Source organism: Neolamprologus brichardi, chromosome 9 (assembly GCF_056152115.1).
Source record: "Neolamprologus brichardi isolate AB-2024 chromosome 9, ASM5615211v1, whole genome shotgun sequence".
Taxonomy (NCBI): Eukaryota; Metazoa; Chordata; class Actinopteri; order Cichliformes; family Cichlidae; genus Neolamprologus; species Neolamprologus brichardi.
The window spans coordinates 9860753-9880000 of NC_142112.1; the positions used below are offsets into that span (position 1 = coordinate 9860753).

The window sequence follows — 19248 nt, forward strand, 5'->3', positions numbered from 1 at the left end:
AGTAATTAACCGTTTTTCAATACAAGCTTCAGAAAGCTTCATTTGGCCATCACTGGTGGTTTGATCCCAGTCTGCCTGCCAAGTATCCTTGGGCAAGACACCATTTACCATCATCAGTTCAATTTCTGTAACAAAATTTCCCAAATATGGGGTAAATAAAGAAAAAAGCCTTACATTGTTATCATCTTCTGAATCCTTCATTTAGAGAATGAAGCTGCTTTGTTAGCCTAAGACAGGGGTGGGCAGCTCCAGGCCTCGAGTGCCGGTGTCCTGCAGCTTTTAGATATCACCCTGGGTCAACACACCTGAATCAAATGATTAGTTCATTATCATTAGTTCACATTCATTTGTACGCCTCTGGACAACTTCAAGACATGTTGAGGAGGTCATTTAGCAATTTGAATCTGCTGTGTTGGATCAAGCACAGGTCTAAAACCTGCAGGACACCAGCCTGAGGCCTGGAGGTGCTACCCCTGGCCTAAGAGACCAGAGAGAGAGACTCTGTGGGTTTACCTGAGCTGGAGACAAAGAATCATCTGAGTACCTTAACTTTGCATTATTATCGAACAATCACTGTAAATAAACGCGCTGAGCTTAACCTCCCACATCTTCAGTCCTCAGATCTCCTTAGTTATGACCAGTGTTGGTCAAGTTACTTGAAAAAAGTAATCGGTAACTAATTACCGATTACTTCCCAAAAAAGTAATCCCGTTACTTTACTGATTACTTATTTTCAAAAGTAATTAATTACTTAGTTACTTAGTTACTTTTTAAAAACACGATTTACAACCTGAATAGGTGATAAAGCGATAGATCTTTCAGCCCAATTCTACTTTTTCTGCATAATCATCATACAAAATGTAATCAAATGGAAAAGTCTCTTTTTAAAACTTGTTTTATTAGTTTTAATCTTTTAACTTTATGCATCAAGCAAAAATTTTATTATATACAACATTCTCTGACTGGAAGAAATTTGTTTAATATTTAAACCTATTTTCTGCACATTCCAGCACATAAAATAAAATATTTTTTGTGTTTACACTCAGTCTTTCAAATAGATGCAAGTAAAACACAGCAGAAAATAAATAAAGTCAAAGACTAGCGGTCCTGTTGCTCTATTTTCACCTGTAAAGCAGGAGTGGGGTAGGCGGAGGTTTACCCTGGTGCAGGTGTGCAGCGGTCAGTGGAAGAATCCGCGAGTTTCTCTGTGAGTTTCCCATTACGTCGTAGCTACTCGGTGCTTGCTCGGAAGTTTAGGGGTTTTTTCGCTGTAAAAAGAAGTTTTCTTCCCACGCACAACGGACACTAATGTTTTTGTCACTTTTTATGGAATCAAACTCAAAGTAAGGTCAGTACTTCCACGCTTTAAACGCTGCACGCTCATACTCTCTCCCGCACTCGATATATGATCCATTGTTGATCTGCACACAGCTGTTGTCACGAACGTCGCACTCGCTTACGTCACTGTCATGAGACATTCTCGCAAAAAATCACGGTTTTAGTAACGCAGTAACGCAGCGTTCCTACGGGAAAGTAACGGTAATCTAATTACCGTTTTTGCAATAGTAATCCCTTACTTTACTCGTTACCTGAAAAAAGTAATCAGATTACAGTAACGCCCATCTCTGGTTATGACAGAATGATTTAGCCACATCTCGATCCAGACCTGAATTCGCTGCTCCCCTGTCCTCCAAAAAGCCCAGCTGGATAGACACAGGGACTACTCCACCATGTCTCTGGCCAACAAGATGCCAGTCTTCAGAGTTGAGGTATGTCTGTTTCCACTGCCCTATCACCAGCACAATCTGCTGCCCTGGTTAGAATAACCCCAAGTTCTGGTGGAGTGTGACAGAAGTTGGCCAGGCGTGGCTCTCTCCATTTGAGAGACACAGAATAATCAGAGAAGGTGAGTTTTTTTAAACATATCTGCGGCATATAAAAGACAACACCCCTCAGGAAAGGTGGGGATACTGGTGGGCATGTTAAATAAAGGTAAAGGGGGTGGCATGGTGGTTAGCACTGTTGCTGAAGAGCAAGATGGTCCTGAGTTCAATTCCACCATCAGGTCTTTCTGTGTGGAGTTTAGCATGTTCTCCCCGGTTACTCCGGCTTGCTCCCACAGTCCAAAGACATGCATCTAGTGGGGATAGGTTAATGTGAATAGGTGTGAATGGTTGTCTGTGTGTTAGCCCTGCAACACACTGGCGAACTGTCCAGGGTGTGCCCCACCTCTCGCTGGGATAAGCTCCAGCAAACCCTGAAAAGGATGAGCAGAAGCGAATGGATGGATGGAAGTTAAAGAAACATTCCCTACCAAGATTGTTGTTGCCAGATAAACTTGTTTCCCGGTCTATTTCATATTCTGTCCAAGCCTTAATTGATTCTGGAGCAGAGAAGAACTTTCCTGAGTAGAACCTGGCTGCCACACTCAACATTCCCCTGGAAGAATTATCCAAACTCCTTCAAGTTTCACAGTTGGACTGGACATGTCTCCTGGAAATCATCTCTATAAATCCAGTGCCCACTCAGAACAGATCCAAGTATACTTTTGCAGTGCTAGTGTTAGGATACCCTTGGCTGAGTAAACACATCCCTCACAGTTAAAAACAAATATCCATCGCCTCTGTTATCATCAGCATTTGAACTGTTGTAGCGACCCACAATCGTTTCAAAACGTGATTTATATGATGCAAATCACTTGGTGTGAATCAGAGAAGGAGACATATAGGCCCAGGTAATGGGCCACCTCTTTTTGTCCCCTCTTGTGTCCACTCCCAGGTCATCCACTGAGCTCATACCTCCGAGTTTGCATATCATCCCAGTAATAATGTAATTCTTCAAGCTTCTGTTTTGGTTGCAAACATTGATAAAAGATCCACTGATCCATCTTCTTCTGCTTTTCCGGGGCCGGGTTGCAGGGGCAGCAGCCTAAGTCGAGAAGCCCAGACTTTCCTCTCCCCAGCCACCTCCTCCAGCTTATCCAGGGAAAGACCAAGGCAAGCCGACAAATATAATCTCTCCAGTGTGTCCTCGGTCTGCCCCAGGGCCTCCTCCAGTTGGCACATGCCCTGAACTCCTCACCCAGGAGGCGCCCAGGAGGCATTCTTATGAGATGCCTGAACCACCTCAGCTGGCTCCTTTCGATGTGGAGGAGCAGCGGCTCTACGCTGAGCCCCTCCTGGATGGCCGAACTTCTCACCCTATCTCTAAGGGAGAGGCCAGCCACCCTTCGGAGGAAGACCAGTCCCACCGCTTGTATCCGAGATCTCATTCTTTCAGTCACTACCCACTGCTCGCGACCATATGGGACGGGACAGACGTAGATCGACCCGTAAATACTCTTTGATATCTTGATAAAAGATGAAAAAAGAATGCGTTGCTACCTGTACAGTGTGTGCTCAGAACAAATCTTCCAGTTCTCCTTCAGTCGGTCTGCTCCACCAACTTCCAACTCCAGGAAGTCCTTGGTCCCACATGGAAGTGTATTTTCTCACCGGCTTGTCCCCTTGCTCTGGTAACACAGTAATCCTCACTATTGTCGATCATTTTTCAAAAGCTGCACACTTGCTTCAGTTCCTGGTAGACGATGTGTTCATTGAATTCGACTGGACATAGTTTCAATCCAGGGTCCTTAATTTACAGCACTTGTATGAAAGAATTCTGCTCCATCCTCGGTGCCCAGGTGAACTTTTCTTCTTCTGGTTTCCATTCACAGAATTGCATCACTTCCCTTAATCAGTCCACCCGGAGCACGCAACTCACCTGGATTGAGTATGCACAAAACACCATGACATCATCAGCCCCTGGTCTCTTTCAGTTTGAAGCACTCCTCGGGTATCAACCTCCACCGTTTCCAGCAATGCCAAATCCTCTCCGCTGCTGTCAGCGGACCTGGAAGGCAGCTCGGGCAGCACTATTGTGGACCAAGGATCGAAATAAAAGTCGTCCAGACCAAACTCCAAGTTACATGCCGAGACAAAAGGTTTGGTTATCAACAAAGCAAATTCCTCTAAGAACGGAATCTGATAAAACATCTCCAAACTTCATCAGACCGTTTGAAATTGAGGCTCTGTTTAATCCTGTGTCTGTCAGCTCAAAATATGAGAATCAATAACATTTTTCATGTTTCTCAGATCAAACCCACTCTCGGTTGGTCCAGCCTCAACAGTGAGCCAGCCCTTACAGGCCAGCAGATTATGAATGTTCGACATCGCAGGAGAGATCTATGATATCTGGTGGACCAGGAGTGATATGGCCCAGAAAAGCAGTCGTGGATTGGTGTCATGGTCCTTCAGTCCTCCTGTGCTGGCTCACTCTTTCTATCTGTCGCTCCTGGTCCTCCTGCTCCCCCCCTTCAGTCCAGCATACCTGTGTTAATTAACTTACATGTTGACAATCCTGTGATAGGCCTGGCTGCTGTTTAAGACCTTCATTTGACACTGAATCGTCAAGCAGGAAACAATAAGTTTTGATGGCTCATCTTACTTGATGCACCTCTTTGTTCTCGTCTGCTCAGGATTCCTGGATGTCCTCCTGATGTCAGTTACTGAGAGAGAGAAAAGATTCTCCTGTGGGAAGAGACTCTTTTCCTGAGCTGGTGCCGAGGAATCCTCTGACTACTGCCCATTCACTTTGCATTACGGCATTTATTAACATTTTTAACATTCACTGTAAATAAATGCACTGAACTTAACCTCCCGAGTCCACATCTTTAGTCCTGCACATCTCCTCAGTTATGACAGATGCACATGTTGAGTATTGTTTCTTTTGCTTCCTGTTTATTTGGTAATGGTAAATGGACTGATGATTATATAGCGCTTTTCTACTCTCCCGGAGTACTCAAAGCACTCTATACAACATGCCTCATTCACCCAATCACACCCACTCATACAAGCACTTCCTTCTATACATAAGTGCAATCTAACCAACATTCACACACACTGCGATGGATGCATCGGAGAGCATCTTGGGGTTAGTATCTTGCCCAAGAATACTTGGGCATGCAGACTGGGGAAGCCAAGGATCGAACCTGCTCTACAACTGGCTGGGTGTTCTGCTGGTAGTGGGGATTTTTCTCCTAAGAAACACTGGCCTGAACAGAGTAATCTGTTATAAATATCCTCAAACTGGGATAAAGTACAGCAAAAACAAACCACCACCAATGGAAAGCCAGTCTGACCGGAAAAGCACAGTACAGTCCTAATTCCCAAGGTTTTAAATACTAGTGTGTTTTAAAATGTCAGCAATAAATCACATGTATACAATGTAACAAGGTACAACAGTTAACAGTTTATTTCTCCCCACAACCTTTGTCTTTGCAGCAGGAAATCATAACACCAACTGGGTTGAAGATTATTCTCAGGATATAATTAGGATACGTTTTTGTGACATGCTGAGTATTACAACAACAGTTTCTGATAATAGAAGAGTTAACTGTGGTAAATAGTTGAAGATCACACATCTGCAGCTGTTTACATGGATAGAAGTTCACATTCAGTTGTTACATTTGCACTCAACAGCCTTCATGTTCTACAGAAATACACAACAAACTGGCAGCCAGTCGCGTGCAAAGACTCATTCACTAATGGCAACGTGTTCGCAACCTGTCCGCATTTAAGGGTTAGGAAATATGAATAACGATGAAGAAACAAGGGGAAAGCAAATCCCCGTACCTGCATCAGCTAACCAAACCGACACTACAGTTACACTTGGTCCTTGGTCCTAGGATTTGATGAAGTGACCATACTGAAACAAAATGTTCATGTTTCACATGTTTCCAAACCTGTGTGTGCTCAAAGTAAAGAACATAAACTTCACTCACGTTTAAAAGGTAAGAGGAAGCCATCCTAGTTACAAGCTGCCATCATCAGTGACAAGCTATTGCTTTTATACCCAGTGTGGGATGATTGTCAGTGATTCATACACATTATTTAATCCTGCTGCTTTCATGTTAGAGCCAGCAGTAGCTACTTCAACATAAGGAAGTGCCGACTGGTCAATCCTCGATTCATTTAGGAAACATCAGCTAAGAGAACTATTTCTCCACTTCAAGCAAAAACTTGTCTATAAAAAAATGACTTAATTATACTGAAGATGATCTTCTAACAGCGTGAAAGTTATTTTCATGAATGCTGTTAATCTCTCTCTTCATAAAAATAAGACTCTAACAAATCCACAGAAGAACTGAAGGAAGTCCTCCAAGCTGATGGAACAAAGGAACTGCAGAGTCCCTAAGGTTGGCTTTGTGTGAAGAGCGTTTCCACTCAGATGTTAGAGTCAAACAATCGCAAAGATTCAACAGATTAGTCATCAAAATGTCATAATTGTTTCCAGCATGTAATGTTAGCACAGAAGTACTTCGGCCATGACTAACCTTCAGTGCTTCAAGCCATAACCTCAAATGTTTGTATTTTAAATATAACTAAAGCCCAGAGCGCAGACATTTATGTCTTCAAAATTAATTAGACCCTGTTCTTTGCAGTGGTACTGACTTCCTCCAAACCTCCGAGCCTTAGGGGACAATGAAATGTGCAACACGTTCTCACTCCCAAACCGTAACATTTTACGCTAGGTGACAAATCGTCAACATATTACGTTTTCGGCTACCCACCACGTTCCTGAATGACGACCTCGGAAAAATGAGGAAATATGAGAACCGTATGGACTCAATCTACACATGTTCACTCTTTTTCTTCAAATTGCTTAGAAACACGCTATTTAACATAATTAAAGTCTTGGTTAAGGTCAGGAAAAAGGTTATGGTTAGGGCTAGGGATAAGGTTAGGTTTAGGGCTGGAATACAGGGCTGGAACGTCTATTGCACTGGATTTCAGCCATAACCCGCTGCGTACCATAAGAACGCCGAAGGTCTCCTTTTGCGTTCCTCAGGAACGCCGCGGGACGTGACAAAACGTCGGCATGTTACGCCTCGGGAGTGAGAACGGGCTCGAAATGTGCATGCTCATGCTAAACCTGGCTAATGTTTCAAATAATGAGCTCAGCAAATGCACAAGTAATCTCTGTAAGCCAAAAGCTTCGACACACTTTTCTTCTACAGTTTTTTCTACTCTCAAACCTGTATGATGTCACAGAGAGGGCAGGTCCCTAATATGGTCATCACAAGCACACACGTTTGGCTGTGAGCATGAAAGCTCCACCCACCTGTGTTTACAAGGTTATCTTTCATGGGCACAGGTACTCACTGCAATGATGCAATGACATTTCTTGTGCGTAAGTTCAGCAGTGTGTGTGCAGAGAGTCAGCAGCCACACACACAAAGACGCCATCATGCACGCGAGTGCTGCAGTGGATTCAAGCTCACGCAAGGAACCGTTGTTGAAACTAAACTCTGCTCACTCAAATCAACCCGACTAAAAGTTTGGAGGGCGGGACCTCAGAGGAACAGGCGCCCTAATGTGATTGGTCAAGAGCTCTGTAACAGTTTACTGTGTCAAACCACGTTACACAGTGGCAGGAGCAGAAGTTTATAATTCTGAAAATAACGTTTGTGAACTATCAACAGTTCTTTTTCCATATTACCATTAACATAAATTATTTTCTCAAGATCGTAACAATATTGTCCAAAATTGTCCTCAGTTACCAGGAAACAAGTGACTTTAAACCCACTTTAAATAACTAGAATATTTAAACAAACCAAACAAGCTCATAACTTGTGTAATAAGCATGTAATAAGCGTGTAATAAGCATATCATATCTGCACGCTTGCTTGAATTTCTACACTTGCATTGTTTTGTAAGCACGAGCCCACAGACCACTGTCACGGTTTGAACTACAGCTGGAAATTGAGTTGGAATACAGTTGGAAAACTGCTGCATGTGGTGAACAGGATGAGAGGATACAGGATGTTTCCCACATATTTCCAGGGTCATATGGGGATTGAAGCTCTTCTGAACAAGCCGTTCGTCACAGCCGACTCTTATTCTCACTCACGGAGCAATGCAGGATGTTATTTTTTAAAATATATGTTTTCTTTGGTTTGTGTGTGTTGTCCTTTTCATAATCAAGTTTGATTTATATCCTCAAAAATGAGCAAACTATTTACTAAGTTATTCATTTCATCTTAAACACCATTCGGCATGAGTTCATCAGCTGCGTCCCCATTGGCTAGGGTCTTAGCAGTTCCACCGGATGACTGGGTTAGAGCAACATTTTCAGTCCTCGATTGGCCGGCAGCTGTCCTATCGTGTTCTGCCGTTGCCCTGATCAGGTTTCTCCGGTGATAGAACAGGTAGCCTGGCAACAGGAAGCCAGCAAGGGAGAAGATGAGAAGGCCCAGATTGATCTGTGGTAAGGAGACAGTGTCGGTACATGTGTCAAACCAAAGCTCTTCTAAAACCCGTTGTTGGTGTGCACGTGTCCTACCCAGTAAGGATCTCCACTGAGGGGTCCCACCATCAATATGAACAGTGGTTGCTGAAGCAGGGCAAACGCAGCACTGATCATTGACTGCATGCCTGTCAGTGTCCCGAAGTGGTTGGCTGGATATCTGGAAAGAGAGGTAGACGAGCTTTTTTTTCTCATTCATTTGTATTCATTCATTCTTAAATTACTGTTAATACATGAGAGTCCCTTGGGTTGGGTTCGCTGTACTTTAAATTTCTCTAACTAGAAATATATTTTAAAAAACAAAAATGATTTTCAATTTTTTTGTTGTTTATTGCACTTTTTTGCAATTTATGTAATTACTATGCACTTAATGCAGACATATTATTAAAATTTGGGCTATAATGGTTGTATTGATGTATATCAACTTGAAATGCTCCCAAAAATGGCTCCACAGCATGTAAACATATAATATAAGCTCTGGCAGACTTGGTTCTATGGTAGGACTTAAAGGGTTAATGTATTACAGATAGAGCTCAGAGCTTGTGAACTCTGGCTGACTCTGGCCCTTTTCACAATCATACAGTCATGTATTTATCCATTTTTTAAACTGCTTTTAAAATTTGGGGTCTCTTTCTTCTCTAAACTTGAACGTAAGGATGTTCCAGCTGACTCCATAGTGGTCTGATGTCTGTCTGTGTTAACGGGAACGTGAAGCTCAGTGATGTTGTAGCTAACTGTGTGCTTCTTATGGAAAGGGTTAGTTAATATCACAATCCTCCCGGGTTGTGGCTTTTGTTATTTTGTTTTTTTTCTCTCTTGTTTGGTTAATAATAAGAGAGGAAAACAATTTTCCAACATGAGAAGTTCTGTTGAAAAAACTGCTTTTGAGTTTCAGGGTTGGGGGATGGCTACAGCCTGTCTCAGCCATAAACCCTGGAAGGTTTTGGCATTTTAAGTATTTTTTGATGGAAAAACTTTTGTCTTTTACTTAAGTAAAGAATCCAAATACTTGTCACAGCACTCGGCGATGCAGTTTAACAATATAAAACAAAGTTCAGCTGCCTGTGTGGTCATTTTCCACGTACAGTTGTACCGTCTATACGAGGGCACAGGGTCCCATGTCAGGGCTGAAAATCAATATTTTTATATTTCAAATCGAAAACTCTGATTTCCTTGCCCATGCCTTCCTCACAGGGTTTCTAACTGTAAGCAAAATCTGTCACATTACATATGTTAATATATAAACACTGTAGCTTTGTAAAAGCCCCGTTGTTACCCACACAGCAGCATAGAGACCTCCACAGCAGGAGTGAACAAATCCTCTCACTACGGTATGCAGAATGAACGACACCATCTATCAGAGAAGCAAAGTCAGATGTTAAAAGTGATGCTCGGATGTGTCAGTGAGGACTTCTGACGCTCAGCATTTTGCTAACCTGTAAGGGCAAGTTGTCTATCAGGGATGTGATGCCAAAGGTGACCAACAGGAGGTTGGTGAAGATGTAAGCTCTCAAGGCATTAGTGATTTTCTGGATCTTCCTGTTTCTCTTTGGGGCATTCAGTTGGCTGAGAAGGACAAAGTTCAAGTGTCAAAAGAGGCTCATGGCTACACAAAAAGTCGAATGTGGTGAAATCAAGATGCAGAGGTGCACTGTGATGTTAGTGACACCACCAGGCTCCTCCTCTTTTATATCGCAATCCAAGTTCAAATTAGAGTTAACCATCCTATGTACTAAACACCAGCCTTTGGGTCTGTCTGTAGTATCTTATCCTGAACACTTTTCATACCAATTGTCTGTTTGTGTGTTTGGACTTTCCTCTTCACAGTCCTTCATCCTCCAGTCCATGATGTAGCCAATCAACGGACAGGTCAGCAGACACAGCAGCTGCATCGTACCGAAGATCGATGAGTAGAATCCAACTGGAGAGGACATTTATAGAGAGGGAGAGTCAATAAAAAGTGATTTACATGGATAATATCATTTGCCCCATGGCTAGACACAACTTATCAACAATATGTTAACATTAAATCTTTGGCACAAGCCATATCTCTGAGCTGTGTTACTTTTCTTCACCACTAGTACTACAGCTTTTATTGCAGTCTAACAAACGTTGTGGGCCAATAGGAAGTCATCCTGTAATATCTTTAAATGTTGCAGACTCTTTCATTGGCTGGACAGGTGCTCTCGACATAGACAGGTAACCGGCATGTCAGCTTCCCACATGTCCGATTACCAGTGATGGGAATAACGGCGTTACTTTTTTCAGTAACGAGTAATCTAATTACTATTCCTATCGTTACAACGCCGTTACCGTTACTAACAAGAAACTGCGGTCGCGTTACTATTTTCAGCAAACAGACGGTTGAAGCTGTCTGTAGTTTACAGCATCTTATATCAGCTGCACAGAAGTAGCTGTAAGTAATCTGGGCGCTGCAGCTTTAAGCAGCTGCGCGCTCTCGCTGACAGTAATCACTTTCTGCCTGACGATCACTTTCTGCCTGACGATCACTTTCTGCCTGACGATCACTTTCTGCCTGACGATCACTTTCTGCCTGACGATCACTTTTTGGCACAACACCTGGAGCTCAGGGGGCAAAACAATGGCATGAGTGCTGCTGTTTGACTGAGGAAGAATAAAGTAGTCGTGGTAAGCCAATCACATGACCACTTCAAGATGACAAAGCAACAAGGTGCCAGTTTTTAAATTGTGCTGATAGGCCAGTAAAACCAGAGTCATGATAAACAAAATATACGTGTGTTTGTTCCTCAATAGTTTCATGTTTACTGTGAGGACAGCGCAGCGACACCTCTCTGCTTATGAGCAAAAATCAAACCAAAATCAGCCCGTTCATGTTGGTGGAAAAATGCACCATGTCCACCAATCAAAACATGATATGGCAACATGACATCTGGTTGCTTAGGAAGAGAGAGAGAGAGAGAGAGGGGGAGAGAGAGAGAGAGTTTTGAGATGTGAGAGATTTGTGGCGTTTAGCGTGTTTGGAGTGTGTAGTTAATGTGTTGTCTTGTATAGTTAGTGTGTAGTGTTGTGTTGTGTGTCAGAACAATGAGGCGACTGCTGTCTCCAGGTAGAAACAGCAGTGACACACCTGCTGCTGTCAGACCTGCAGGTATCAGCTGTGATGTTTCCTTTATAGTGGACAGAAATATTTGGAGTGGCACAAATAATTTGTGGCGTCTTATTGAAGAACAGCTGATTGTTCTGTAAATAGTTTGACATGGTTATTAAAAACGGTAAAAGTTAAATGGCTGCAAATAACTTTGTTGTTTGCAAAACTTGTGCACATGATTTTAAAAGTTATGAAATATGATTCAATAAACATGTTTGTGGCTGTTACAGTAAAAATATAACTTTTTCTACTCAGATTTTATGTTTTTTGTCTGATTTTAGATCAATTGTGTTAATACAGTTTGTCAAAATGAAAACATAACTGTAAATGACACCAAACAAGGCAAAGTAACTAGTGAAGGTGAAATGTAGAGGAAACATCAGACGTAGTTACAACGTGGACATGCAATAATGCCACATGCTAACACTGGGAGGGAAGACACAGCTCACCAAAGTAAACTGCAGGTGGACGACCACAAAAAGTTTCAACATGGCCATTTTAAAGAAGCTAAGAAAGACATGGTCCAGGTGAGTGTGGGGTTTTTCTGCTGGGCTCCACCTTCAGGCGGAGACTCCAATCAGCCTTCACAGCTCAATGCAATCAAGTCACCAGCATTTAAGACCAGCACTCACAACAGATCTTTGCCAGATCTTCAGCTAAGTCGCGTTAGTCGTGGCCGCCAAGCTCGTGTGAGATTCCTTATCTTTTGCATTTCTACTCACAGTGTTTTCTCTCTGTCGTAGTACCCGCCGGGCCGTCACACAAGCAGGAAAAATACGCATCTCTGTCTGGACGCTGGTTTTCTGCTATCAGGTTGCACTCCCTTCATCGTGGCCTTTCACCTACCTGCCCCCCTGCCAGGGCCGTTGCTCCAAGTATATTCTGGACTCTCTCTTGACCACTCCTCACCCAGACCCCCTAGACACCCTCCTTGCCTGACGCCTGCCCCTGCAACACGTAAACCATAACCATCATAGTTTAATCACCGGCTGTGATTCACTAGACTGCCACTGACTGCCTGTCTCTTCTCATTATCTCAGTGTACCTCCACCCAGGCCGCTGCCCCTTTTCCCTCCCCAGGATCTGTACTTAAACTCTTGCATCTAGTCATAGCACAAGAACAAGAGCTCAGAGCCCATCAAAGCAGGTATTGGCCTTTTACAAAACAGTTGCAATTTTGAATTGGCCAAGAAAATTGCATTTGGTTGATCTCTAGAAAATGAATCACGAAGTTCCCATGAAATCTGAGTAACTCACTGTTCAAGGTGCTTTCTTGAAGTCGTTTGAAATTGTAAGTCTAACGTGTTCCTTCCACAGAGCAAAAACAATCTGAATCTTAAGTCAGGACCCAAACAGGTCTTGGTCCTGGGTCGAGTCTCAGTGGACAGCAGTCGTGTGTGTGCACCATTAGGACTGAGTGTCTTGGTTTATACCTTGTTGTTCCACCTCCTTCTGTAGCTCCTCAGAGGCTGAAAGAGACAGCAGCAGGTCAGGGATTACCAGAGATGGGTTAACAATAATTATTCTCATTAGCAGCACACTCACTTTGGCCCTATAAACAAGTGACAAATAAAAGAAAAAACGCTGAAACCATGTTCCCTTTGATTTGATGATTTGGCTCCAATGTGCACCTTACAAGGAAGCTCATTGCAGATCTGAGTGATTGCCTTTCTCCTACGGTGAAACTATGGTAAAGTAGTCTTTTCCAGATCGCCTGCATTCATGTGGTGAGAGGTTTACTAAATGGTTTGATGAGAATAAAAATGATGTGAATTCTGTACCATAACCTTAACTTTCACCCAGCAGAAGTTTTTTTTAAAACCACATGAGGAATACCAAAACTGTTCTGGCTACTTGTGTTTAGAAACATCCATTCGCTTCCGCGGGTGGCGGGGGGCGCTGGAGCCTATCCCAGCTGTCATGGGGCGAGAGGCGGTGTTTACCCTGGACAGGTCGCCAGTCTGTCACAGGGCTAATGAAATAAACCATAGAGCATTTAGATTTAAACAATAGAAAATGGACCATTATTCTTACGGTTGGGGTCGCCGTGGGTGACTAGGAACTCTATCATCTTATTCATAGCGCCCATGAAGAAGATGAGCCTCAGCTGTGTCATCGCCATGGTGATAAGACTCCACAGGAATATGGGAGAACACACAGAGTTACAGAGCGGCACAGAAGCTAAAGAAGGAGACAAAGAGAGAAAATGAATGTACATTTGGTTCAGCAGATACAGACCTCAGCCGTGCAGGTTCCAGCCAAAGTTTACCAAAACTCTTTCAGTTCACTGAGAGTTCAGCTCCATCGCAGATTCTCGCACAGTTCATTTTGCTGTTCGTGGTAGTTTACAGTGCACAAAAGTCTTTAAAGACTAGAAAACCTAGAAAACCTGTAGCTCAGGTGGCAGAGCAGGTCAGCCGCTAATCAGAAGATTGGTGGTTCGATCCCAGGCTGCCTCTTGGCTGCATGCCAAACATCCTTGGGCAAGATACTAACCCCATGTTTGCCTACAGGTGGTGGTCAGAGGGCCCGGTGGCGCCAGTGTCCAGCAGGTGTGGCTGCAGTGTGGCTTGCCATCACCAGTGTCTGAATGTAGTGTAAAGTGCTTTGGGGTGGTGGACCATTGGTCTGTCAACCACTGGTCGACTCTCCCCTCGTGAACGAGACCCTGACGGTGTTTTTCTGGACTCGGGGCAACACTTAACCGTCATCAAAGGCAAGGGAGCCATTGATGACCGCTCAGAAGATGGGAGCTTGACTTTTTGAGAATAAAATCACTGAGAGTGTTGGCAGCAAGCTCAACTTAAACTAAAGCCAAAAAACAAAACAAATACCTTGGGCTGTGCTGTGGGGGTCTGTGTGCTCAGGTACTGTCTGTCTGGATCCCATTGTGTCTTCCATTGCAGTCATGTGGGTGATGTTCCTGTCCCCGGTCAGGCTGTCCTCTGTCACAACCCCACTTATCTTCACCCTTTTACTGTTAAGAGGAAAAAAAAAAAATGTAATGGGAAGAGTCATAATGCGCAATTCCCACTATCTCAAAGATGTTTTAAGTTGAAGACTTTTGGAAATGCTCATAAAAAGTGCCCAAAATCGCAGCTCACTTTACTGAACCTGTAAAAATCCGAACACATGGGAAAGGTTCATCATGAAGCCTCGTGACAGCTGAGTGGGTAACATGAAGTCACAACACGAGGAGCAATTCCCTCGTCAATATCTATATTAGTCTGAAGGCAGTGATTTATAGCCTCCTCTCTAGCATTGGAGCAGATAGAAAGCCTAACCGACTGCAATGACTCTGTCCTCTGAGCATCTGTGCACAGCTGTCCTAGGTGTTGTTGTCTCTCTTCTGTTCTCTGTGTTCTGTTCATGTCTCTTTGCATTGTGAGCTTTAGTCGACTCTCAGCGCTCTCTCTTCTGCATCCTGCAGTCAGGTTTTTGTGTCTTCCCTGGAGAAATCTCTCAGGGAGAATCACCCCAAACTGGTACCTCTGTGATCATACTGATCACAACTGTCTCATCATTAGACTTTTGTTCTACTTTTAAACGTCTGACACAGTTTCCAGTGTTAATTCGTCTATTCTGTTAACACTGACGTGTATCTGATGTCTTCGGGAGCAGGGAAAGATTCAGTGGGCCAGTTCAGGAAGCAGTTTAGGATCACAGTGCAGGCCATTCCACTCCAGACCCACATGATGACCCGGAAAGAGACGCCAAGGTCATAAATCACCTGGAGGAGGAAGAGTAGGACAGAGAAGCATGAGGGAAGAGATTTAAGGGTTGAGGTGAATAAAGGAAACGTGTGCATGATGCTGCAAACGTGACCTTTAGTTACTGTTAACGTGAAATCTCACAGCAGTATCCTCCCTTTTATTTTTCTCTTGTTTATTCTTCTTCCTGTTTCCTGTCCACTGTCCTCTCTGTCATCAGCTTTTTGGTCCTTCTGCCCCCTTTGCTTTCTTTCATGTTCCCTACAGTTTGCAACCCTCTACTACAGTTTAACAAGCAATGTCTTGTAGCTTTCAGCCAAGAAAGATTTTCCACCTTTCAACGAGGTGTGTGAGTGTGTGTGTCTGTACCTTGACACCGGGGAAGGTGACAGCTGAAGAAGCATAGGAGCCAATCATCAGGGAGAGGACGGTTGATCGAATGTTCCCAAACATGTTGGGCAGCTAGATGAGAGAGAAACGATCGTTCTGTCACAGTTTCTGTCCAAGGACAAAAGCTTCAGCTTTCAACATTTTCTCTACAGTTGTACATTTTAACAAGTAACCAGCAGGTGGCGCTCTTAAAAGCTTTGTACAAACACAGGGGAAAAAGTCGTGTGTGTATGTGTGTGTGTCTATGGGTTCTTGCTATACTGGTGGGGACCAAAACCCAGGTCCCCACACAAGTGTGTGTGCGAGTGTGTGTGTGTGTGTGTGCACGTGTGCGTCAGGCGTTCACTCTAAGTATAGACACACGTGGGACAGTGCCGCCTCATGAATGTGGCTCAGTTACACTACAGGCTGTAATACTCTGTTGAAACTTGCATCAGCTTCATATATTTGGAGGATTACATAATTGGATTTAATACATCATTTGTCTTAATTTATTCAAACATTACTTATGTAGCCAAGCAGCTACACTGTAACTCTATAGTTAAATTCATTCATTAAGTGTTGCTTAAACAACAAATTAGCGTAAGGGTCAGAGAGTGGAGGGATACATGAAGATCTTCAGTTGGTGGTTTGGGTGTAAACTGTGCAGCTCTATAAGACACTGTGACAGCGTGGACTGGACTGTAATATGGTTTCAGTTGTTGTTTTGAAGCATCGGAAAACTGGTGTCAAATCCACACAGCAGTTCAGAATTTTAGTCATGACTGCATTTGCTCAGAGTTCACTCTATCTATAACTCTGAGGCTCATCCTTTTGCTTTTCTACTGACTAACATCATCTTATTTTAACAAACTGCACAGTGCATGTCAGGAGAGACTTTGAATATGCCATTAATCAACACGTCCTGTGTTAAGTTACTACAAATTATTATGCAAATGATATTTTTCTCTGTTTTTCCTAAGCAGTCGATTCAAATGACAGTCGGCATAATTTTTGAGTCATCATTAGAGTATAATTCAAATGTTACTGAACAAAACTCCCAATGAAAACAGTGTTTTTCAAAAGTAAAAAACTCAAAATGCTTTGTTCCAAATTATTACATACACAGAATTTCAAAAGATTTTATAGGTTGTAGAGAATTGAAAATGGTCCTTTGTTGAATTTGCAGCATTAGTGGATCAATTTCACTGACATCAAAAGTTATTTCAATCAAAAACATCCTAACAGGTCGAGTTACACATTAACACAGGACCCCTTATTTGATAGCAGTTTTACAATTCTTGCATCCATGGAACTTGTTTCTGGAAAGTTTCTGCTTGAATGTCTCTGCAGGATGTCAGAATAGCCTCTCAGAGCTGCTGTTTGGATGTGAACGGCCTCCCACCCTCATATTCTTTTACTCGAGGATGCTCCAAAGGTTCTCAGTAGGATTGAGGTCAGGGAAGAATGGGTTCCTCTCCTTTCATGCAGCCAAAGATGCAGAGGTGTTCCTCGTAGCATGAGATGGTGCATTGTCTTGCATGAAGATGGTTGTGTTGCAGAAAGCACAGTTCTTCTTTTTGTGCCAGGAAGAAAGTGGTCAGTCAGAAACTCCACATCCAGAGGTCATTTCCCCGTGATTCCAGGTCAAAAACGACTCTGCCACCTCCTTGCTGACGACGCAGCCTTATTGGGACATGGTGGCCATCCACCAACCATCCACCTCTGCATCCATCTGGACCATCCAGGGTGGCGCTGCACTCATCAGTGACCAAGACTGTTTGAAAGTCTTCATGTGGTTCTGGGCCCACTGCAGCCGTTTCTGCTTGTGAGCATTGGTTAGGGGTGGCCGAATAGAAGGTTTATGCACAGCTGCCAGTCTGTGGAGGATCCTACAGCTTGACGTTCGCAGGGCTCCAGAGGCACCAGCAGCTTGAAATATCTGTTTGCAGCTTTGTAATGGCCTTTTAGCAGCTGCTCTCTGGCAGAAACCTTCATCATTGTGCTTTTATCTGCACGAACCCGTGTGTGCTCTGACTCAGCCACAAATCTCTTAACATTATGGTGATCACACTTAAATTTTCGTGAAATATCTGAGGTTTTCATTACGTGCCCAAGGCGGTCAACTATTTCACGCTTTTCAGCAGAGATCATTTTTCGTTCCCATATTGCTTGAAGATAGTGGCCTGCTTAATAATGTGGAACATCCTTCTTTAGTAGTTTTTCCTTTAATTGGGCTCAGCTGGCAAACAAATGATCCGAGATTAATTTCAGTGATACAAAGAGCCCTGAGACACAATCCCATCGATGAGTTTAATTGAAAAACAACTTATTTAATCTTTATGACTCTTAAACACAATTTGCATAATAATTTGGAACGTGGTGTACATTAACTATGACAGTATGAAGAAGAAGCGTCTCTGTTTTATCTCAAAACCTCTGCTCATGTCGTTTCCTGTGGATCAGCTCTGTCCTGCTCTGATCAGTGGTCATAAGCAGCTGCTGTGTGTTACATATTTGTATCACAGATATGAAGAACACACCTTCATTTCTCACACACCTTCATTCGAAGAACAACAGAAGCTGCACTTGTGTGGTACCTGGTGTTCACAGACCATCACTACTGGAGGATTTAACGACTCCATTGTGCCTGTCCTTAACGCACACACATCCATCAGTTCCAGGTTCGATGGTTGTGCTCGGAGGTTTCTCCACATTCTCAGAATCCTTTGCTATTACGTACAGTTTACGATGACACAGTCTTCACAGTTTCACACTGACGGACATTATTCTGAAATATCTGAACAGTTTCTAGATGCAGGGTTATTTATCTATTTTTCACTTCTGTTACTGACCTGTGGTCAGTTAACCTGATGAGTCACTGTTCTGTTTTGAATATGTTCACATGCTAATGAGACAAATAAGAGGAAATTCTATTTCTATTGTTATACATCAGAAAATTGTGAAGCTTTTATTTTGACATCCGAATAGACAGGAAAGCCTTTATTTTGACATGTGCATAGACAGGAACAGTGGGGAAAGCATGGCTACACCTTTGAAATCTTTTGAGTTGAATCCAAAATAATCCTTCAGAAGTCAGTTCAGTCAGTTCTTTGTATATTAGACCATTAGTAACAGGCTGTTTGAGACATTATTTTGTACCTTCCTTGAAGTGCAGTAGTTATAGTTCGTAGCCTCTGAGCTAATGACACAAGTGTACACTTGCCCACTACCTGCTTATTGTTCTTTGTATTAATATCAGATTGTATATCTACAGGATGCTTATCTTGTAGTCTCCTATGTTAGTGGCTAAATATACTTACCTGCTGATTATATGACAATCCATTAAGAGTTTAATTTTATGTGTTTCTAGTCTCACTCCCGTTCAATGATGTCAGTTCAACACTATGTTCGAAGTCATTAAAGGAGCAAGTACGCTCACCTTCCTGGCTCTTGAGTTTGGCTGGCTGTTCACGCTCAGGGAGTTCAACACAGAGAGAGAACAGCACAGTCACTGTGTCTTCCTCTAACTGTTTCTTTTTACTATCGTTTATCTTTTTGGGCTTTTGTTGCTCCCATGAATCAAAACAAGCCATTATTTTAAATCAAATGATACAATGTCTCAGTTTACATATTTAAAATCATTTTTATGTTATACTGTGGGAACAAAATATGCCGTTGTCAGAGTTACAA

General features: G+C 42.9%; 1 protein-coding gene across 1 annotated transcript in view; it reads right to left on the bottom strand.

Moving 5' to 3' along the window:
* Positions 1-5573: 5573 nt before the first annotated feature.
* slc43a1b (solute carrier family 43 member 1b) overlaps positions 5574-19248 on the bottom strand; it is a 20794-nt gene continuing 7119 nt past the window's right edge. The window contains exons 6-15 of the mRNA XM_087845885.1: positions 15556-15648; positions 15073-15206; positions 14311-14453; positions 13511-13657; positions 12910-12945; positions 10135-10267; positions 9783-9912; positions 9627-9700; positions 8383-8506; positions 5574-8302 (exon numbers count right to left, since the gene is read on the bottom strand). Coding sequence (XP_087702011.1) covers positions 8081-8302; positions 8383-8506; positions 9627-9700; positions 9783-9912; positions 10135-10267; positions 12910-12945; positions 13511-13657; positions 14311-14453; positions 15073-15206; positions 15556-15648 — 1236 coding nt within the window. The 3' untranslated portion in view covers positions 5574-8080. The remainder of the gene's footprint in view (positions 8303-8382; positions 8507-9626; positions 9701-9782; positions 9913-10134; positions 10268-12909; positions 12946-13510; positions 13658-14310; positions 14454-15072; positions 15207-15555; positions 15649-19248) is intronic.